Source organism: Hyperolius riggenbachi, chromosome 10 (assembly GCF_040937935.1).
Source record: "Hyperolius riggenbachi isolate aHypRig1 chromosome 10, aHypRig1.pri, whole genome shotgun sequence".
In the NCBI taxonomy this organism is placed as follows: Eukaryota; Metazoa; Chordata; class Amphibia; order Anura; family Hyperoliidae; genus Hyperolius; species Hyperolius riggenbachi.
In genome coordinates this window covers 120341093-120365124 of record NC_090655.1, presented here as the reverse complement: position 1 = coordinate 120365124, position 24032 = coordinate 120341093, and the positions used below count along the sequence as shown (strand labels likewise).

Genomic DNA, 24032 nt, shown 5'->3' with positions numbered 1-24032 from the left:
CAGTAAGAATTTCACTGTTGTGTCATGCAGGGTGAGTCCTGGTGCTGATGAAGCCTCTAGGGCTGAGGCTAATTTGTTGATGTATATGTTGAAAAGTGTTGGACTCAGGCTGCAACCCTGTCCTACCCCCGACCCTGGAGAAAAAAAGGTGTTCTTTTCCCATTTACTTTCACACTGCACTTGTTCCCAGTGTATGAGCTCTTTATGACACTATATGTTTTCCCTCCTATTCCGCTCTCTAGGAGTCTCGGGAACAAACCTGGATGCCACACTGAGTCAAAAGCCTTTTTAAAGTCCACAAAGCAGGCAAATCTTTTTCCCTTTCTTCGTCTGTGTACATGGTGCTTGATAAGGGTGTGCAGGGTCTAGATGTGGTCGGTGGTGCGATGGTTTGGCATAAAACCTGCTTGGCTCTTACTGATAACATTGTGCTGTGTGAGAAAGGTGAGGATTCTCTTATTCAGGATGCTGTTGAACAGTTTTTTTACCAGTGTGCTGCTCACACAGATGCCTCTGTAGTTGTCTGGGTCATAGCGATCTCCACTCTTGTAAATGGGAGTTATAAATCCTTCATTCCAGACCTCAGGGAAGTAACTGGTGTACAGGACCAGGTTGAATAGTCTCCATGATGCAGCATGGATTTCTGGGGAGCCAGATATGATCATTTCTGATAGGATTCCATCTGTGCCACTAGCTTTTTTTGCCTTGCATGGATGTTATCTTCTCTTTTATTTCCTCCAGTGTGAAAGGTGTGTCAAGTGGGTTTTGAAAATCTTTCACCTTCTCCTCCAGGTTCTTTAATTTGCTGAATATTTGTACTTGTTCTGGGCTGAGTTCTTTTATAGGGATATTTCTGTATAGGTCTTTGAAGGATTGTAGCCAGACTTGACCATTTTGGATGTGCAGATCATTTTGTTTGGGTTTTTTGCCAATTTGTTTCCAGGTCTCCCAAAAGGAGTTGTCTTGCAGGGATTCTTCAAGCCGTTCGAGTCGATTTTGGATGTGATTTTGTTTTTTTCTTTTTAATGGTCCCTTTATATTGACGTTGTGCGGCGTCATGTGCTGTCCTCAATTCTATGTTGTTTGGATGTCTGTGTTTTTTGTGTGATATGGCTCGTAAGTTGTTTCTTAGTGACTTGCATTCCCTGTCGAACCATTTGTTTGAGTTTTTCTTTGATGGTCTCTTTTGGGCAGTCCTTCTTATGTTGGCCATTTCTGCAATGGTGTGTAATATCTGGTTGAGGTACTTTGCTGCTTGCTGCACACCTTGTTGATCAGGGTTGTAGGTATATGTTTGATAGTCCAGAAGTAGCTGTATTGCTTTTAGTCTGTTGAGAGTCTCCTTGTACTTTATGGTTGATTCTCTGGACCATTTAAAAGTGGGTGGTAGGTTACACAGGCTTCCTGGATGTTGTTGTACTGAGAGTTTTCTTGAGGAATTGATGTATAGTAGGATTTGGTTGTGGTCTGACAGGTGTGATTATGGGGTGACTATGAGAGCACGAATGCTTGCAGGGTCCATGTCACTGATGGCATAGTCAACCACACTACTACCTACATGGGAGTTTAGTGTATATCTCCCTAGAGAGTCCCCCTTGGTTTGGCCATTAAGGATGTGAAGTCCTAGACCTTTGCAGAGGTTCAGTAGTTGTTTCCCATACTTATTGACTGTGCTGTCATAGCTGTTTCTATCTTTTTTTCTGTATGGTTTCAGGGTACTGGATCTCAGGTCCAAATATATGGAAATTGCCTTCTGAAGTGAGGTAGTCTTTTTCTGTTCCTGTTCTGGCATTTAGGTCACCGTAGATAAGTATTTTCCCCAAGGTTTGGAAGTGAGCAGCTTCCCTTTGTAGGAACCATGGAAGAAGGATCCGCAAAACAGACTTGGCTCAGGGGTTCATACCCCTGCGGCTTTCGAACCTGTAAGTATTGTCATTGTCACAAGCGAGGAACCACAGTGTCTTCCTATTTTTTTGACACCAGCTTTCCTATCAAACAATATGTTAATTGTGACACGAAATACACCATTTATGTTATATCTTGCACTCAGTGCAGAATCCAATATATGGGCTGTACGACTCGCAACCTAAGAGCGCGTATAGCTGAGCATTATTGTGGCACACATTGGAATACGTTCCAAAAATCAGCAGTGTCTAAACATTTTGAAACTGTACACAAAGGTGTTTTCAATTCATTCAGTTTCCAGGGAGTGGAACGAGTCACCTGTCCCACTAGAGGAGGGGACATACAGAGACTCCTTCTGAAACGAGAGGCCTATTGGATCTACAGGTTAGGCACTCATGCACCTTCTGGTTTAAACAAACGCTGGGATCTAAACCTAGTATATGATTACTGATCAACACAGTTCTTCTTTTTCCTTTTCCTTTTCTCGTATTTGCTATACTTGCCTTTTTTGAGGTGCTTTCCTGCAGTAATGTTGTTGTTCCAGTGGTTACTTTTTACATTACTTTTACCTTTTTATACATTTTGTAACACTTTGTAAATTGCAAATTTGTTTTTACTGTTTGTATGTAATGTTTCCCTTTAAGGACCTGGCTGTTGGTCTGAGAGGGGTGGAGTCAACCCCCCCCCCCCTGCCATTTATAAGCCGCTTCCTTAACAGGTTCACTTTGACTATGACTAAGGGCAGATTGTAGGCCCGATACGCGTTAGTCGATCCTGAGATTTTATTGCACAATTATGTCATGTGGAATTTTTCTAAATAAAGAATAGACATTTTTTCACTGAGCCAAGTCTGGTTTGCGGATCCTTCTTCCATGGTTCGTACTAAAGGATTGGCTCTCTAGATCCTGCACCGACTGGTATGTGTCAATTTGGGGGTAGAGCGTTCATGAACTTGTTCCCTTTGTAGGACTTGGTAGCTCTCTGGATTAGAGCATGGTGATTCTGCTGGTGCAATATATGCTGCACAGAGGTAAATGTCAGTCTGAGAAAAGATGATGGGGCTGCTTAACTTTAACCAGATGTGGCTGTTCCCTCTCTTCACTGGTTTGATGTATTCTTGGAGCTCCTCCTTACACCAGATTATAATCCCTCCTGAGCAGTGGCCCTGCTTGATATGATTGTGTTTCTGGGCTGCGACAGTGAATTCCCGATAACCAATGGGTACTGATGACTCGTCCTCTGTCTGGGTCCATGTCTCTAGGAGGATCTGTATGTCCACTTTTCTTAGTCTTTCTTCAAAGTCTGGGTTGTTTATTTTGGTTCCAAAAGCTGAAGCATTCAAGCCTTGGATATTCCAGCTGCTAATTATGAGGGGTTTCATATTGTGTTTGGTTTTGTTTACCTTGTAATGAGCTGTTTATAGGGCAGTCAGTTTTCCACAGTCCATCCTTCAGCATATTGTGTGTGGCAAGAAGCAGTTTCCTTAGTTCTTCTGCCATGTCAGTGCTCTGTGGTGTTATCTCAGTTGTAGGTCTTGTGGTGGCTGGGTTCCTCCTTTGTTGCCATCTCAGGGGATTCACATTTTGGTTTACGGAGAGATTTATGTTATGCCTTTTGGGGGTAGTCTGGCTTGGATTGGCTGGTGCTGCCGCTGTCTGCGGTCTGGGCGCCAGGGGCCTGTTAAGCACCAGGTCTTTAAACTCTTTTGCCAGCAGGCTCACTCCTCGCTCATCGAGGTGTTTATTGTCATATAGATGCTGATCTGATATAGAGAAATGTTCTGCCAGTTGTAGGTTTGCTGATGGGCTGATTTTGGTAGTTAGCTGCTTATTTATATCCTGGATTGTCTGGGGAGAGATGTCTGTTCTTGGTAGCAATTTAGGCAAAATGATTTTGGAGCTAGGGAATTGTTTTTCTGTGGCCATTATTAAGGCCCGGTTCACATTAGCGGTTGTTTGCCAAACGGACCGGATGACCTGACCGGATCCGGACCGGATCCGGATCGGAACCGTACGGTTCTGATCCGGATCCGATCCGGATCCGGTCAGGTTGCATCAGGTGGTAATCAGGATGCGATCCGGATCCGTTTGGCAAAGTTAACGTAAAAAAAAAAAAAAATGTTGGGGTCTGGGAGGTCAGCAGAAGGGGGACCTGTGGAATCAGGCCCTCTGCTGTTTAGCACTCACCTCCACCTCCGACATGCTGCCAACATCCTGCCAACACCTCCAGCTCGTGCTGCTCCACTCCAAAATGCTTGCCCATGTGTCCCCAGCCAATATCGCCGCAAAAATCCGCATAGGAAGTGGGGTAGAACATCCGGATTTCTCAGCCAGTGTGTTGTGCGGCCTCCGGTTCCCATTTGTTTGTATTGGCCGGATGGTGCAGTCCGGCTCCGCCCCGGATACGGCTGCCGGAGGGGCCGGATGAAAAAATAGCGCATGTTGGAACGGAGGCCGGAGTCCGGATCCGGCCCGGATCCGGTCCGGCTCCGGTTCTGCAGAACGTACCCATGTGAACGGACGCATAGGCTTTAATTGCTATGCCGTGCGTCCGTTCCGTCCGTTCTGCAGGCGGTGCGGCTCCGGCACGGCGATTCCGGAGGGCCACCGCAAGTGTGAACCGGGCCTAAGGAGGACAGTTTGTCTGCAATGAGGTCTTGTCTATTGTCCAGGTTGTTTGTCCCTGTATGTATGATAATATGCTTAGGGGCAGTGAAGTTTGGCTTGTCGATGACCTCTGCTGCTTTTTCAATTGTTGGACAGGGTATTGTTTTAACATGTTTCCCAGGAAAAAGAGGTCTTGTATTGATGCATTTCCCATTAGAATCAATTATCAGCACTATGTCATAAGCTTGGTCTCTTTGGCTGGAGTCTCTCTGCAGAGGTGTTATTTCCTTTATTTGAACTTTGGGATGTGTTTTCCATTTGTTTTGTTTCACTGTCCTGTAATCTTGAAATTCAGATCTCTTGATTTGTTTCTCTGGTGTGTGGAGCCATTTCCCTGGGCTGGATGTTTATTTGTTTAAGGCTTGCAATCTCTTGTTTAAGCTGGTTGTTTTCAGTTTGCAGTCTATCACTTGCTTCTTTGAGTGACTTCAATTCCACTTTTAGTTGGTTAATTGTAATCTCATTGTCACTTTTGTTTTTTGCAATCTGCTCTCTGAAAAGGTGAAAGTCTCTTTCCAGTTCAGATAAACTGTCTTTGAGGGTGTCTTGTGTGGGATGTGATGTTTTCACACCAGATGCAGCCTTGCCTCTGGAGGATGGTTTGGTAGGTATATGTCCACTGTTTATGGCATCAGGATCTGGCTGGTTTTCTATTTGACTTATTACTTGATTTTGCATGTGAGGATACAGCTTTTCAAACTCATCCAGGTAGTGTTGTACACCTTGTATCAGGATTGTGCCAGTGTGGTACACGCTAACAGTCAGCAAAACAGTCTCTGAGTCTTCCTGATCCATAATTCTTATTTGTTTCCCATTTGGCATACTTCCTAATTCAGTGTTCTTGTATTGGTGGCAGATAGCAGTATGCCAGGCCTCGGTTTCCTCTGTGTGAAATAACATATCTGTTTTTATTCTGGGTTTAGATGAGAAATCTGCATAAAGAGTCTCTGGGTTATCTTGAATTATTTTCTGTTTTTGAGCTTTCTTAGCTTTCTTGCTTTTGCTCTTGGGTGTGTAAACAATCTCCAGGGTGTCAGACAGAGACCCCCTGCTGGCTGTGCTGGGCTCCTCTGTAACATGGCTAGTCTTTTGCTCTGCTGGTTTTAAGCTTTCCATTGTAAAATGGCTAAGTAAACTGTTCTTATTTCTATAGAGTATGTAATATTTAGCAGAATGCCCTTACCTCAAAGGACTCAGTTCTGCAGACTTGGCCGGTTCTGGAGATGGTTTCTGCTGTTGTTAGGATCTGTTGGTTGACAGGATTTGGTTTGCTGCTGCTTGCTTTCCTTTGATCTTCTCTGCATTTCCTCTGAGTGGTCCTCTGAGTGGTCCAGCTTGATAATCCTTTTTGGCGTCTTTTATTGTTTTTCCTTCTTTTCATTCAGATTTCATTCAGGTTGTTTGCATTTTAGCTTTAGTCTTCCATAGGCTGCTTTATTTTTCAGATTATTTCCCTTTAGTTGCTCATTACAAGGTAAAATTAGGTGGGCTTTTCAGGAGCTCATGCTTAGAGCAGCTTAGAACTTCAGTCTGTTGGCAGACATGCTCTATGCCACTTACCTCTGCCTCCTAGTGCATGTCACATGATCGGAAGCTGGAGGTATGGAAGCACATAGTGTGCAGCTGCTGGGAAGAACAGAAGAGACAACGCATCAATGGAGCAGGTAAATATAGCACTGCTCCGCTGTGCCACTCTATATGTGGGTAGATGGTGTCAGGGGTAAAAGATGTGTAGGTGTGTTTTACCAGCCCCACAGAGGGAAGGGGGGTTGGATTACAGGTGGGGGCCTCATGCTAATTTTTCTGGGGAGTCATGTGTGTTGCTGCTGCACCTCTGGTCACACGAACAATTTTTCAACCAAAAACAGTCACTGGTATACTACTGGATGGGAAGGCTGTGTGCTGTCCTTCTTTTCCTGTTTACAAGGATGCACATTTGACGCTCTTGAGGGCCTCATACAATGGCAAGGAGGGCAGCATTCGGCCCACAGGCCTCAAGTTTGGCACCTGTGTCCTAAAGTCTCAAACAAAACACAGTGGTTTTTAGACATGTAGATGAATAAAATAACTTCATAAGCATAAGCCCATACACCGCACAAAATATTAGTGCAGGACACATAGGCTCCCTTCAGCCAGTATAAGAAGCTCTATTGCAGAGGTCACAAACTGCTATGCACAAAATATTGTGCTTGGCTAATTATTACAGTTTTTTTTTACACTGTAAGAATTTCAAAATTGGATGCTGCACTAGAACTTAAAACAGGATGTGGCGCTGGTCTTGTCATGATGGCTGATTAATATTCTCCTGCTGGGACCTGTACTCCTCCTCAGTTCAGTCCCTCATAATGGGTAATCAGTATTCAAGATAATTAGCCATTTGTATGTAACCTGTCGGAACATGCTGAATAATGTAATATTCACCTGCTGAGACCTGTATTTCTTCTCTCTATGTAAACTTCTAGCACAAAGTAAAAAGTGACAGTTAATACTGAAATTTGGAACTGCACAGTGAACGAGCAGTGTTAGTCACACAATCTTCGAAATCTTTTATTTTTTTTCTAGTAGATTTGCCACACTAGTGTAGTTACTGAGAGAAGACTCCTGAAATGGTTAAATAGAAACTCGGGGATCTCTGTATGGCGAAACACGTCCCACAGTATGATGTCAGGACCATGGCCCTGACAGTTTGCGGTCTGTAAACCTCCTTGGATTGCAGGAAATAATTGCTCTTTCCAACTACCAAGCAAGCAGTATACCCCGCTGTGCATAGAACTCAGTAAACTAGCATTCCACAGACCTCCCCTGGCAGGGCTAATGATGTGGCCATCATTTTCAGAATGGAAATCAAGGAGAGGAAAGATTTTACAATGGGCAAATGCTGACTAAATAATCGATAAATGAATATTGTAAAAAAAAAAAAAAAAAAAATCATTATTTTTACTACAGTTACTTTTTAACGTTCTAGCTCATCCTCACAGAATTATCATTGTTAGTAAAGGTAAATGTAGAGCTATTCTAATTTTCACTTGTATTGGTAAGATCTCGCCTCTCCAGACTCCACCACAGCAAGCCACGGTGCCCAGCTGTGAGCGCTGCTGTCTGTGTAAACGGGCCCTTAGTCATTACTGTGGCCTCTTGCCCTGTAGGAAACTAACATTGTAAGGTTGTGTTCACATCATTAAAGGCAGGCAACACACGGTCACTATACTGATGTCCACTGCAGCACTCATTCTATGAAATCATTGAGACCTACAGAAGCATAGTGCTTTTGTTGTAACTATTAATAAGGCTGTCATTATCAATGCCTTTGCAGATCACACACCATGTTCTGTCCTTTGTATCTGACAGCACTGCACATGGCGTGAACAAGCTTGTAGGTTTGCCAGTCCTGTGCAGCTCCTGCTATTTACATACAGAGAGCAGCTTACAGGAAACTGATTGCGTGACACTTAATGCTAGTTGTATACAAAAATATATTTCGCATGACTTAATTCCTTGGTGTGACGCTGGCCGCGCTGCCATGACAGTGCGGCGGCGTCCTATCAATGTAGCTGCGTGGCCAGGCAGCACTTCCTCTTTTCCTGACGTACACAGTCATGATGTACTTAGAGAATGTGAGCGATGCAGGGTACGTGGTCTCTGAGGAAGCCGGTGTTTTACCGGCGACGCACATGTCAAACCCCTTCTGGGTGGCTGCGGCATATCGGAGCGGGGCAGTGGGCAGGTGATGTGGATTTTTTGAACCATGCTCTTGCATTACTCAAATTTTAGTCAGACAGTGACTGACTGGGAACGCTTGTGACTTTTGTACACACTTGTGCCTCATAGACCTAGATTTACTGGCGTCATATGCCCAGGTTGCACTTTAACCCTTATTATATGATTGCACCTCATTTGATTAACGCACTGTTTGCACTTTTTGATGGATTATATACATTGGAACATCTATTGGCCATATGGATTCTTGCATTTGTCTGTACTCTGTATAATTATATTCGCTGCCTATGTATACATGTTTTGTGGGACTTGGTTCATTCCCCATTGCCTGTAATATTACTTGTATGGGATTATACCATTCTAGATTAGCTACTGCCCCAACCGTGTTATTCTTGCCCTGCAGCCACCCTACCCCAATTCAGGGGATGTTTTCAAATTGTCTCCCCCGATCTTTTCCCTACAGTGTTTTTGTGGTTTTTATTCTTTTTGTGATTGATATTAGTGATACAATTTTATTCTTCCATACGAATGGTGTGTTGTGAGATTTTTTTTTTATTTTGAATTATAAACTAGAATGTAATCAGTGGCAATGGTGGTGACAACAAGGTAATTGTGGCGCACACGGCGGAGTTCAACTATTAGATAGCCGAAGTCCAGCAACTGGTAGGGAATGTGGCAATGCTAAAGCTGGAGTTTGGCTATTGTATAGCTGGACTTTGGCTATGAATAGTGACGGTGTTGCAGTATTAGGCACTCTTTTATTGTATTGCCAAGCTTTCCTCGTCTAGGGCGATTCCAATGGGTGTTGTACTGCATTTCTGATGCTCAGCTATAGTGTAGCCAAGCACCTATTACTGTAATATCAGTAAAGACAGTGGGGGGGGGGGAGAGGGGGTAAAAGTAACCGAGTGCATGGGCTTTGGCTATTATGTACCCGGACACCACTTTGGCTGTAGGTTAGTGGTAGGTAGGGAAAGGTCAGTGTTAGGAATAGATGGTTAGTGTGAGAGCTAGGCTAGTTTAGATGTTAGTAGAATATCTGTAAACTTGTCAATATTCTACGATCAGCGTTACCCAGTGCCCAAATTCTTGGGTGCCTTTATTCTATGTACGCCTTCCAGCTAGGGTCTTTCGCTTTTCGTGGTGGAGGATGTCATGTTTTCACAGCAGCTCAGAATCCACTAGGCAAGATCCTATCCCTAGTGTAAGAAGAAGACCAGCAGTCTCCTTGAGTGATTGGTCTAACATTACCCATTAATCTAAGGCAGTATGTAGATAGTTTTGGTGATTGGGGTTACATATCTAGGTTAGGTAGTGGGGTTTAAGGAATGGATGAAACTATACTGGACTTGAGTAAAAATTACAAGTTTATGGAGCTTCATGTTGTTGGCTTAACACAGCAGCAGCTCCACTGAATAACATTAGCAGCAGCTGTGCCAGAGATTTTAAAGAGGTTTCAGCTTCTAGTCTATATACGTGAGATATGACCCTAACCAAAGTGTCTTTCTAGCCACTACTCAGGTGTCTCTAACCTTAATTCCATTTCCTGTCTTTTCTCTCATGCATAATCCTACCCTACCCTTTGCTTTATCATTAACCTTTTTTTAGTCCAATACATTCCCCTAACAAATTAAAGTTGCCTACCCCTAAAAGAGTGTTGCTAACACTAACCAAATTTTCCCTGATGTCCCTAACCCCCAAAACGTTTAATACATTCCTATCTGGATTTCAGTACACAAGAGAAGCTATATTTAGCATAATCCATATGACCTATGTGAAGTTGTCATTCCCCTGTATGGGAAAGATATATTCTAAAGTTCTGTTTTTGTTTCTATTTTAGCACCAACACTACCGTACAAGAAAGTCCATTTATTTGCAAACAAGACGAAGCTCAAGGCATTGTGAATACTGTAAGTTTATTGCTCGATTGCATACACTTTTGATTTTTGTCTGAACTCCTCCAGTCCACTTTGTGTTTTTTGTTTTCCTTTCAGTAAATATTTCCACCCATTTTAATTTAGGCAAGAGAATTTTCCCTCAATCTACTTTGCTTTGTGAAACCCACTTACTGGTTTTCTGATCTACGTCAGCATCTAATTTCTCTGCCCAACAAGATGTGATTTTGCTGTTAAATGATGAACATCAAATATATTCTGGAGCATCTACTTGCCCTGGTAACTAAAGGTGGCCACTAAGTATCCAGTTTGTAGGGAAAAATCATTTGCGCGATCAGATAATTCTGATCGGAAGCAAAATCGTTCACTACACCATCAACAAACCAATCTTTGCTTCCTATCACAACCAACAAGAAAATCCACATTTTTATAAATTGTTTGTAATCTAGTGTGCCTATCAATGAAGATTATTTACAACCAAACCGATTAGAATTTCTGATCGCTCAAATGATTTTTTTGCTAGTAATTGGACCGTTAGTGGCCACCTTTAGAAGGATGAGCTATGACAGACCAGAAAGTTCTCTGCCTAGCTATCATTGCATTGTCCCCATATAGTGGTGGTCATGTCTAGGAGAACTTATGGACAAGCATCTGATCAGTTTGGTCAGGTGATTTGCTAGTCATGATCATGTGCTAAAGCAGAATGTGATCACCGCAAATCAGAGTTTTGTAAATATATCAGCTGATCAAACCAATCACATGCTTCTCCATGAGTTCTCCTAGACATGACCATCACTAGTCGCCTGACACCATACAGTAGCATGCTCCAAGTTAAGTTGTACCATATAAAGAAAACGTGATTTATTGCACTTTACGGGGGAAATGGTTATATGTGAACTATGCCATTAAATCTATTCTAGTAAAAATAAATCCAAGGATCACATATAGCATGACATTTATATATACCATCTTCAGAAATGTGACCTACACATTGATCATATCTGCATGAATAGATTTTTTTTTTTTTTAAAGCCATTTACAGGTTATAGACCACTTCTATAATATGCACATTACATTTTCTGAATTTACAAGATGCAGCCAATATAGGCAACAGTAGTAGCTCATTAAAATAATATCTTCTTATAAAACATAACTTTGAGTAGTGGTGAGATTATGTTGTGAGATTATGTAATCTCCTAGGTACGAAGTACAGAATTTTATAAGAGATTTCTCTAACAGGCATTCGTCCAAAGAACTCCCTTATCTGGATTTATGGAGGAGTCGAGATCAAAAGCCTCTTTATCCATATATGCTGTATGCTTATTCACTAGAGTATTTAGCATATATGAATAAAGCTGAGTAATCATAGCTTTTTTTCCTCTAGGACTAGTTTTACATAACGTTTCAAAAATACCAGAAAAATCAAGGTGCTATTTCTGTAGAATAAAAATGCTTTATTTTATAGTTGCCTCATAATTTCCTCAGAGGCAACTTTTTTAGCCAGGGATAAGCACAAAAACACTTGCGAAAGTAGGAAGTTTACCTGCAAAACTCATTGGCCTCAATTCACTAAACTTATCTCCTGTCTTTAATAACTCTTCTAGAGTTGTTACCATGGTGATAAGGCATGTAGTAATCTGGAAACATTTTACCTCAGGCAAGCCTAAAGTTAACTCTTCTGTCTTTAAATTAACTCTCCAATCCTTAAAATAACTCCAGAGTTAAAGACAGGCTGTTAATTAGCTGCATGTGAAAATAACTACAGAGGAGGTAAATTAACTACAGAGGAGGTAAATTAACTACAGGAGAGGTAACTTAAGGAATGAAGAGGTAAGATAACTCTCTCACGTGTGGAGGTAAGTTTTCTCTTGCCTTATTATCTCTAGCATGATCTTAGTGAACTGAGGCCATTGTCTAACGTTTGATAGTAAAATTATTGGTTTGTGGCCATATATAATGGGCAGCACGGTGGCGTAGTGGTTAGCTCTCTCGCCTTGCAGCGCTGGGTCCCTGGTTCGAATCCCAGCCAGGGCACTATCTGCAAAGCGTTTGTATGTTCTCTCCGTGTCTGTGTGGGTTTCCTCCGGGCACTCCGGTTTCCTCCCACATTCCAAAAAACATACAGATAAGTTAATTGGCTCCCCTAAAAAAAAAAAAATTGGCCCTAGACAACAGTACTAACACTACATAATATAGACATATGGCAATGGTAGGGATTAGATTGTGAGCTCCTTTGAGGGACAGTTAGTGACAAGATATATATATATATATATATATATATATATATATATATATATATATATATATATATATATATATATATATATATATACACACTGTACAGCGCTGCGTAATATGTCAGCGCTATATAAATACTAAATAATAATAATATATAGGGAGATGAGTGGTTCATTCTTTCCTACTTTAAGCTGGTTTAAAACCTTTTATTGTTCATTGGTTACTTCCTACTAGTCTGAAACATAAAAACTAACCTCAACGAGGTGTATGAGAACAAATACAGTAAAACCCCCTCTCCCCCCATTACACTTCGAAATAGCGTCAATCCTTGTTGCTAATTTTGGGGAGCTATAGCACTTCTGGGGAGGAGGGTGGGGGCAGAGATCGTCGTCGCACCGACTCTGGTTCTCTTTAAGTATGTCCATTATCTATATACAGTGGGATGCGAAAGTTTGGGCAACCTTGTTAATCGTCATGATTTTCCTGTATAAATCGTTGTTTGTTAAGATAAAAAATGTCAGTTAAATATATCGTTTGGGGGACACACACAGTGATATTTGAAAAGTGAAATTAAGTTTACTGGATTTACAGAAAGTGTGCAATAATTGTTTAAATAAAATTAGGCAGGTGCATACATTTGGGCACTGTTGTCATTTTATTGATTCCAAAACCTTTCGAACTAATTATTGGAACTCAAATTGGCTTGGTAAGCTCAGTGACCCCTGACCTACATACACAGGTGAATCCAATTATGAGAGAGTATTTAAAGAAAACCTGAACTGAAAATTAAAAGTCAAAATAAACATATACAAGTCATACTTCCCATGTAGTCTACTCCTTAATCTCTTTCCCCTTTTCCGCGTCCTGTTTGTCCACTGTGAACAAGGAAATTCTCCGTCCTCCATTTTGAAAATGGCCATTACCCCATAACAGCTTCCTGGTCAGCACACAGTTAAACTGTAACATTGCCCACTTGAGCCATAGGGAAACATAGACATTACTTGGCACATCAGTCGTCCTCTCAGCTATAACTGACAGCAACTGATCAATACCTGACAGCAACTGATATACTTCAGTTCTGACAAAATGTTGTCAGAACTTGAAGGGATCATTTTCAGAAGAAAATGGTGAGCTTCTGAGAGGAACTGATGGCAAGGTAACTATGTAATGTTCATTTGAAGTTACCTCATGTGTTTATTTTAAATATTTCTACTCAGTGCAGGTTCCCTTTAACCTCTTGACGACCAGCTAACGCCGATTGGCGTAAACTGGTCGTCTGCGGGTTACCATGGAAACGGCCGCTTGATCGAGCGGCCTTTCCATGTCAGTTCACGGAGGGTGTCTCCGTGAACAGCCGGAGAGCCGCCGACCGCGGCTTGCCGGCAAAATGTAAACACGCGGGGAAGAACAACTCAAAACAACTCTCAAATGACGTGAAGACAAAGATTGTTCACCATTATGGTTTAGGGGAAGGATACAGAAAGCTGTCTCCAGAGATTTCAGCTGTCTGTTTCCACAGTTAGGAACATATTGAGGAAATGGAAGACCACAGGCTCAGTTCAAGTTAAGGCTTGAAGTGGCAGGCAAACATTTTGGATAAACAGAAGCAACGAATGGTGAGAGCAGTTAAGAGTCAACCCACAGACCAGCACCAAAGACCTTCAAACATCATCTTGCTGCCCTAAACCTAACGACCCTAAACGCTGCTCAAAATCCACTAAGGCATTCATGCAGAGGAACCAGTACAACATTCTGGAATGGCCATCTTAGTCCCCAGACCTGAATATAATTGAAAATCTGTGGTGAGAGTTAAAGAGTTAGAGAGCTGTCCATGCGCAGAAGCCATTAAACCTGAATGAACTAGAGAAGTTTTGTAAAGAGGAATGGTCCAAAATACCTTCAACCAGAATCCAGACTCTCAATGGAACCTACAGGAAATGTTTTATAGGCTGTAATTTCTGCAAAATATTGATTTAATTTCTTTTTTGTTGTGCCCGAATTTATGCACCTGCCTAATTTTGTTTAAACAATTATTGCACACTTTCTCTAAATCCAATAAACGTCCTTTCACTTCTCAAATATCACTGTGTGTCTCCTATATGATATATTTAACTGACATTTTTTTATCATAACAACCATCGATTTATACAGGAAAATCATGAAAATTAACAAGGTTGCCCAAACTTTTACATCCCACTGTATATAAAATTGTATGTATGTGCCGCAATCACTCAAATGCCTTGACCAATTTGAACAAAACTTGGTATACAGATCCCTTACTACCTGGGATGATATGTTCTGGGGGTCTCTCGTCCCTCCTGCACACCTGGGCAGAGCTATAAACAGCCAATCAGATTTCACCCATTCATGTCAATGGGAGAAAATGTAAAAGGCTGCCATTCTCACAGTAATCAAGCCAGAGTCCCCAAACTTGGGGCAGTTGGTCACTTTGTGACCAAGGTTACAAATCCAGGAAAAGTTACAAATCCAGGAAAAGCCAATCAAATTTCAGCCATTCATTTTCAATGGGAAAATGTAAACTGCAGCCATTCTTAGACTGTTAATTGCATGGTTTTCAAACTTGACACAGTTGGCCACTGAATGACTGGGATTAATATTCAGAACAGTGGGTGGAGCCTACAACAGCCAATCAAAATTCCCCTATTGATATTTAAGGGGAATATTTAAATTGCTGCCATTCTTATACTATGAATGGCAGAGGCTTCAAACTTGCACCAGTCAATTGTTGGGTGACTGGGGTTCAAATTCACTGAAGGGGCGGAGCCACAAACAGCCTATCAGATTTCTTCTATTCACACATTTTTGATGCTAGGAACCCGAAAGCTCACAAACTTGGTCATTGAGAGTGACTGTGTCAAGGTTACAAAAAAGTGGACGGAGCCAAAATAAATTTCACTGGGAAAATATAAACCTTTTTACATGGGAAAATATGAACTGCAGCCATTCTTAAAGAAACTCTGTAACAAAAAAAAAGTTCCCCTGGGGGGTACTTGCCTCGGGAGGGGGAAACCTCAGGGCCCCAATGAGGCTTCCCCCTCCCCTGTAGCTGCAGGCAATCCAGCGCTGGCTCCCCCAAAGTGACCCGCAATCCTGGCTCGACAAGCCTGACGAGGCTTGATAAATTTACCTTCCCTAGCTCCAGCGGAGGCGCTGTTGTGGCTCTCAGCACAGAGATGGGCAGAAATAGCCGATCTCTGTCAGCGAGACCGCCGTGGGACACAGGTGGACTGGGGAAGCCTCGATAGGATCTGGAGGCTTCCCCCGCCTGAGGGGAGTACCCCCCAGGGGAACTTTTTTTTTTTTTTTGTTACCGATTTTCTTTAAGCTATCCAAACACTGTTTCGCTTTCCCGCCGATATACAGCAGATTTGATCACTGTAATTGAATCTGCTTTGAAATCGATAACGCAAATGTTGATCGATTTCCATCCGAGATTGATCGATTCTGTCGATCTCTCCCGGTGGAAATTTTTGCTCGATGGTAGGTCGGGAGCGCGTCGTTAGCGGCGATAAACCGATGCAGCATAGCAGCAGCAATACATTACCTGTCCGCTGGCGCGAGTCCCTGGTCTGTGCTGACACTTTCTGTAGCTGGCCTGTCTCCTCATTATTTCCTGTCTCCTCCTGTGACAACGCAAAGTTTAAACAGTAGAGCGCCCTCTACTGTTTGTACTTCTGCACGTCACAGGATTGGACAGGAAGTAATGAGGAGACAAGCCAGCCGGAGAAAGTCTCAGCATGGACCGGGGGACTCACGCCAGCGGACAGGTAATGTATTACTGCTGGCCGGGGGAGCACACGGGGGTGGCGAGCAGGCATCAGCCACACAGGTTGTGAATCTAATTCAAGCTGAAATAGATTCAAAATCTGTGTGCAGTAATGGGCAGCTAATAGATCCCTCTCTGATCGAATCTGATCACAGAGGGATCTATCTGTTGGGGGATCTGGTTGCAATCAACCAGTGTATGGCTGCCTTTACACTGATAATGGCAGGGTTCTCAAACTTTGCCCAGTTGGTCACTGGGTGACTGAGATTAATATTCAGGGAAGTGGGTGGAGCCTATAATAGCCAATCAAAATTCACCTCTTGATTTTCAAGGGAATATTTAAATTACTGCCATTTTTATACAGTTAATAGCAGATACCTCAAACCTGGTACAGTCGGTCACTGGGTGACTGGGGCTCAAATTCTTGAAAGGGGTGGAGCCACAAACAGCCAATCAGATTTGTTTAATTTCTATGGGAATATACAAATTATTGATACCAAGGACTCCAAAGCTAATTAACTTGGTCATTGAGAGATTGTATGTCAAGGTTAGAAAACGTGGGCGGATGGGAAAATATAAACTGCAGCCATGCTTACACGGTTAATGACAAGGTTCTCAAACTTGACACAGTCGTTCACTGGGTGACTGGGATTAATATTCAGGAAAGCGGGTTGAGCTTACAACAGCCAATCAAAATTCACCTGTTAATTTTCACGGGGAATATTTAAATTGCTTCCATTCTTGCACTGTTAATGACACAAGCCTCAAACCTGGTACAGTTGGGCATTGGGTGACTGGGGATCAAATTCAGAAATGGGGGTAGAGCCACAAACGGCCAATCAGATTTGTATCATTTCAATGGGAATATTACAAATTATTGACGCTCACAAACTTCGTCATTGAGTGTTTGTGTTGTTAGGGTTAGAAAAAGCGGGCAGAGCCAACAGCAGCCAAATGCATGCCCGGGCAATTGTCAGGAGATATTAAACATTTATAAATGAGTGAGATAAGATAATTATCATTTTTATTTCCGAGTACGGCCTGCAAGATCCTAAAGGATTTAAGGTCTGGAACCCACTTGAGCATTTTTTTTTTTTTTTTTTAGTGTTTAGGGAACTCTTTCAATCGCTGGTGATTTCCCTAACCGCTCTGCCAGTGTAAATGGATGGGACAGATCCCACTACAGCAATTGTGCAAATCGCAATCGCAGGACATGTAGCATTTTGGGAGCATTTCCATTCTAATGTATTGTATAGGAGCAGGAAAATCGCTCCCAAAATCACTTGCAAAACACTATCACAAATCGTTAGCAACCGCGATTTGTGGTAGCATTTTGCAAGCGATAGCGTTTTGAGCTTTCTAGTGGGTTCCAGGCCTAAGGCTAGTACACACAAAGCAAATTCTCGTCTGATCGATGTATTTCACCCATAATTTCCCACATGTATGAACTGCTCCTGATTGAGTACAGGATCAATTTTGTGCAGTACTGATCTGAAAATCGATCCATTCTCAATTGGGAGCAAATCTGACATGTAGGACATTGATTCAACCCATTGACCTGATGGGAACTAGCTTAGTGTGTACCCGGTATTACTCTTCAAATCAGTATTTTGTCTATTAGACAGCTCAGTTTTCTGATGACCTTACTGTCCTTCTGTCTAGACATTGTCAATCATTGGGACGTTTGTTCCTTCTCTTCATATCATTCAGTGAATATCAGTAAGATGCTGATTATTTACTTGGCCTAACACAAATTGTACGGTGTATAACTTGCTTAATAAAGCCGCTACACTGCAGCAAAATAATTTCTCTTGAGACTGAAAGAACATCTATTTGACACATTGTTTATGAAGACCTGCAGGTCGTTGTGTGGAGACAATTCAACAATGGTTTTCTGATTACATTGTAATTCCTATACAGCAAATTATACATAGTGATTAAATAATCGACAAGCATAAGATCTGGACCTCTTATATCTGTTATTGCAGGAGATCTGAAAAACTGTTTATAAAGCAAAGTGTGTGATACCCCCTCACCTGCCGTGCTATATTGAAGGAGTCTGTTGACAGGAGTGTTCAAAGTTTTACATTTTAATCATTTCCAAGCGATGAATAAACATAGACCTATTTCTCTCTGTGCAAGCTGTCTGCAGAGAATATGAACATTACTGACAAAGATAAAAAATGTAGTATGGTTCCACCCCTACAAATTATGTCCACAATTCAATATATACACGTAAACGGTTTTTTTTTTCATGAACCAGAGTTCTCTTTTTATTCTTCAATTGTTTCTTCAGAAAGCAGGTGATGAGTGTAGATACAACATCAGACCTTCACTTCACCTAAAAATGCCTATTTTTATGTGAAGTGAAGGTCTGATGTTGTATCTGCACTTATCACCTGCTTTCTGAAGAAACAATTGAAGAATAAAAAGAGAACTCTGGTTCATGGAAAAAAAAAACTGTTTACGTGTATATATTGAATTGTGGAGAGAATATGAACATCCGTTTTCTCATATTAGTTACAGGGAGCCAACCGCTCTTTACACGGAAATAAATGTCTCATAAATGACTCCTACACATTTTTTTCTTTACCATTGTTCTGGCTTGTAGTTTTGTGCCATTAGCTGAGATGGCAGATATGGAGAGATGACTGAGTAGAGTAATCATACTCTGTGCTCACAATAAATTGGTGTCTCTAAAGGCCCGTACACTGATCGATGGGCCAACACCTGACAGACGCAAAGTCAACCGTGTAGCTGATGAAGCATTCTGTTGCCATGCGGAGGGGGGGGGGGGGGCGCGGACGACAACAGAGTGCCTCATACATGACAGCAGGCAGGGGAGCGCGAGAACAATTGAGTTGGCTGTCGCTCGGCCAAGTGGATCCACTGGGTGGATCGCTTGCAAAGTGGCAGTTTGGGGGGGCACTGTGCACATGCTTGACTATTGGGCAGCACAGTGGCATAGTGGTTCGCTCTCTCACCTTGCAGCACTGGGTCCCTGGTTCAACTTTCAGCTGGGGCTCTATCTGCACGGAGTTTGTATGTTCTCCCCATGTCTGTGGGTTTTCTCCGGGGACTCCTGTTTCCTCCCACATACCAAAAACATACAGATAAGGTAATTGGCTTCCCCCAAATTGGCCCTAGACTACAATACATACATAGACATATGACTACAGTGTTCTCCCCAGGCTCTTTTAGCCGGGTGCTCCACCCAGCTAGTTTTGAGCACCCAGCTGCCATCAGCTCACCTCGTCCTCTGCTGTAAGCAGAGAAGCGCCAGAACTGCATTCTGTCATCTCTTCTCCACCCGGCTACTTTTTCATGCCACCCGGCTGAAAAAAAGTTCTGGGGAGAACACTGGACTATGGTAGGGATTCGGTTGTGAGCCCCTCTGAGGGACAGTTAAGTGACAAGACAATATATAGTCTGTACAGTGCTGCGGAAGATGACGGCACTATATAAATAAAAATAATAAATTGGCTGAGGCGGTCATCCTGACATCACACTGTGGGAGGGGTTTCACCACAATATCAGCCATACAGAGCCCCCTGACTATCAGTTTGTGAAAAGGAAAAGATTTCTTATGGGAAAGAGGGTATCAGCTACTGATTGGGATGAAGTTCAATTATTGGTTACAGTTTTGCTTTAAAGAGAAACTCCGACCAAGAATTGAACTTTATCCCAATCAGTAGCTGATACCCCCTTTTACATGACACATCTATTGCATTTCACAAACAGACCATCAGGGGGCGCTGTATGACTGATTTTGTGATGAAACCCCTCCCACAAGAAGCTCTGGGACCGCGGTACTCTGGGCAAACTGCCACAATGTAACAATGTTCACAGACAGGAAATGGCTGTTTACAGCTGTCTGTAACAGCCAAAACAGCTAGGAGCAGCTACATAACCTGCCCACAGTAAAAATGTCACCATGTGATAAATGTCAGAATGTAAATCTGGGAGAGGAAAGATTTTACAATGGGCAAACACTGACTAAATCATTTATACATAATTATTGTAAAAATGAAGCACTTTTTTTTTATTACATTATTTTCACTGGAGTTCCTCTTTACTTTCATTTGTTCCAGGCCCCTCCATGTGGACCCGCCAAATCTGCCCCGGTGGATGGTATGTACATAGGCTTATACATCCTTCTAAGCAGAAATGTTGGGCAGCTGTGTGTGCGTTTGTAGCCCCAAAAAAATTGTCAAAAAGGTAGTTTAGCAGAATTGGCCTCCTTGGTGGTAATCCCGTGTCAGGCTCAGAATGGAAATCCACAGCTCAGAGTAATCCCGTGCCTGAGTGAGTTATATGCAGGAGCACCATCTGGTCAGCACTGCAGAACTACAGGTCTGCAGTGTCTTATCAGTTCTTTTCTACTCTCTGTCTAAATGGATTCCCATGGATTCAGCACCTCAGGTACAGAACCTGGGAATAGGGCCGGTACCAAGCTCAAACGGTCCTGGACAAACCAATGTAAAAGAAAGAGGCGGCACACTACTGGCTGCAAATAATGCTTATATTGTGGAACAGAAACATTACATGTTATGGACTCGCATGTCCTTCATCTGGTGCATAATGTTATGCACCTGATGAAGGACCTGCGAGTCCGTAACATGTAGTGTTTGTTTCACAATATAAGCATGATTTGCAGCTAGTGGTGTCGCCTCTTTTTTTTATCATACACAAGCAGGGAGAGAGTAAAAAAGCCAATGTAAAACATTTACCCTAGCCACACCCTCCACATTTCTTTAAAAAATAAATAAATAGAAGAGCAGTGGCAAGTGGTATGTTACTGCTGGCAAAGATGGGGCATGAAAAGGTTCACATGACTTTTATTAACTCATTGGGGAGGTTTTGGGTAGGGTGAATTGCTGTATTACAATACTGTTGCTGAACAGTATTTTCAGTGCTAGCTGCAAGTTTTTGGTCTCTCTCAGCGGGAGGGGATGGACCAGGTCAGGTGATCTGCTTTGCTGGAGAAGAACCCCCACTCTACTGGCAAAAAGGAGCTATTAGATGCAACCTGCCAGAAGCCAGCAAGGTAGTTTTAGTATATTGATTGCAAAAAGTACTGACATGCAATGCACAAAACTGTGTATGGGGGATGTAATGCTAACATACCATCATATGCATTGACAAAAAGCAGGCTGACTTAAGGCTTAAAATTACAATAATATATTATAATGCATAGTTTCACAGAGGTATATTCCTTTTCATTAGCATCAGATATCTAGCATATTAAAAAGCTAATTGTTTAAAAAAAATTGCATTACAAAAGCATTTTCTGTTTTCTGAACACAGAGCGTTAAGATTATTCACTCAAAAAAACAAAAACAAACTCTGTAGAAACTGTACAGCCAAAAGTAAACACAGCATGAACTGGGTTCTCTTAAAAAGTTTCTGTATATACTCGCTTATAAGCCTAATTTTTCAGCACAAAAAAAATGTGCTGAAAAGTTACCCCCTTGGCTTATATGCAAGTCATTAGAGCAGAATGAATGGTGGAGCTGGTTTTGTTACTGGCAGAGGAGCGTAAGGATCGTGCACTAGTAATTCTGCTCTTGCCAGCTGGCTCCTTGCTGTGTCCGTGCCCCCCATCCCCTACAACATGGTGTGCAGAGTGCGCTGCTCAAGTTTACCTGTGTCCCCTGGCTTGTGGAGCAGAGCGTGCAAGCAACGTGTCAACCGTGCAAGGATCAGGGATTCTTCATGTGTGGCATTCGCTGTCTCATATCTATGACCCCGTCTAGTGGCGTCTTGAGACACAACTATTATCCCTGTGGCACATCTCGCTATGGGGAGGGGTTCTGACTAGTACTGGGGGCACTTCTGGCTATTATGGAGTGGGCTATACTGGCAAAGGGGCTTATATGCAAAGGGGCTTATCACTTTTTCCTGGTTTCTGAGGGAAGAGTGGGCCCCATGGCTTATACGAGGGTCAGCTTATATATAAGTATATACGGTATACTGACTTCACAGGGGTTTTTGTCTAACTAGCCCTTTGAGACCCATGGAGGTCGCACGGAGCTTAGCCCTACCCCTTTTAAGATGAGTGCTGTAACGCTGCCATGGCACCCGTCTGGAAGGGGGCATGGCAAAGCACTGGAAGTGGTCACATGGAGGGTGTGTTAAATAAAACCCCTGGGAAGTCAGTATAACTTTTTTTTTTTTTTTTTCGACCACTGGACATGCCTTGTTAATTTGTGGCTGTGTAGTTGCTTTAAATCTCTTACCTATGCTTGTAGATAGACCTACGAGAACAAGAATAGCTTATGATGCAAAGCGTAACCACCCTTTATTTATCATCCATAAATTAACTTGTTTTTATTTTTATTTTGCCTTTTCCTGGTTTTCCTGTTTCATGGCACATGCAGTGGACAAGTGGTTCTATTATCAGAAGAATTAATTAACAGGTGAAAACCTCTTTTATAATTGCCTGCCTCTCCCCAGGCATTTGGACATGCAACATAGAGAAGATATTGGCAGTTCAAACAAGACCACGTAAAACCGTGCTTTAACCCTTATTAGCGCTAAATGGTTCCATATTTAACATTGTGCTAGAACTGATCAGCTCCTATAGCTCTGTATGGGATATTGGTAGCACCGGCAATCTCTCCACCGTGCATCAGCAATGTGAGCTTTTGTTCAATGCGTGCTTGTTTTGTAAAGCCAAGAGACTGAACTAGCATGCTGAAATGTATTAAAATAAATATACATGCTGAAATTTATTAAAATAAATATACCATCATCTGTGTAGATTTCGTGTACAGCCGATACAAATAAAGCTGCTTTTGATGGTCTTTCTTTAATATCCTTTATTTTTTTTTACTCATAACACAACTATGAAATTTAGAGTTACAAGAAAAGAAGAGAGAACAAATGGGGAAAATATACAGAAAAACTCAACAGTATTACATGGAAGGGTGTACAAAAATAAATATGCATGAGCAGATAAATGGCTGAAAACTATGGTGTGTTGAACCATGCTTTTGCTATTCATTAAAGCAAACCTCTGAGAGAAAAAAAGGTTAAACTTTAGATACTTAAAGAACACATCCGAGGAAAAAAAAAATCCAGATCTATTTTCCCGAGGGTTCCTCCAGTCTCTGGCAGCCGATATGTCCCTCGCCGCAGCTCTGGTTTCTCGGAGTTCCCTTCGTTGCAGATGCTCACCTTGCAAGGTCTGAATTTTCTGCGCCTGTGCAAGTGCGCGCCCGCGCTGCTCGCTGTCGCCATCCAGTGGCTGGGAACATTCTGAGCAGGCAAAGTAGTTCTGCGGCTGCGCAGAATGCTCCAGGCCACATGATTGTGCTTGCACAGGAGATGCTGACCTGGCAAGGTTGGCATCTGCAACAGAGTGGACCCAGGGACACCAGAGCTGCAGTGAGGGACATATCGCTGCCAGGGGCTGGAGAAAGCCCTGGGTAAGTAGATCTTTTTTTTTTCCCCCTCGTACCTTCCCTTTAAGTAGTGGGAAGCCTCTGGATGGTCTAAATGCTTCCAAGACCTTCTCAAGCCCACTGCTGCTCAGGACCTTCTACTTCATGTTGCCGGTCTCCCATCTTTGTACAAGCTTCTCCATACTGGCCATGCGTGAGTAAAGTGCAGAGAAAAAAAATCTGTGCATGAGTAGCTTTGTTCTACTGGGCATTTGCAGTCCTTCATTGCATATGCCCAGTACAGAACAGATCGCGCACAGATGGAAGTGCGGCCACAAGAAGCATATTCAACAACCCTTGTGGAATATGTTTAGAAGGCCCCAGCACTGCAACGGTGGGGTGTAAGAAGAGTGGGGAAGCCTCTGGACCAGGGCTGTCC

The 24032-nt window shown here is 42.5% G+C and overlaps 1 protein-coding gene across 1 annotated transcript in view; it reads left to right on the top strand.

The window, feature by feature from the left end:
* Positions 1-23014, top strand: part of PPA1 (inorganic pyrophosphatase 1) — a 141199-nt gene extending 118185 nt beyond the window's left edge. Inside the window, exons 9-11 of the mRNA XM_068255531.1 lie at positions 10129-10198; positions 20300-20339; positions 22589-23014. Of these exons, the coding sequence (XP_068111632.1) occupies positions 10129-10198; positions 20300-20339; positions 22589-22620 (142 nt within the window). The 3' untranslated portion in view covers positions 22621-23014. The remainder of the gene's footprint in view (positions 1-10128; positions 10199-20299; positions 20340-22588) is intronic.
* Positions 23015-24032: the final 1018 nt, after the last annotated feature.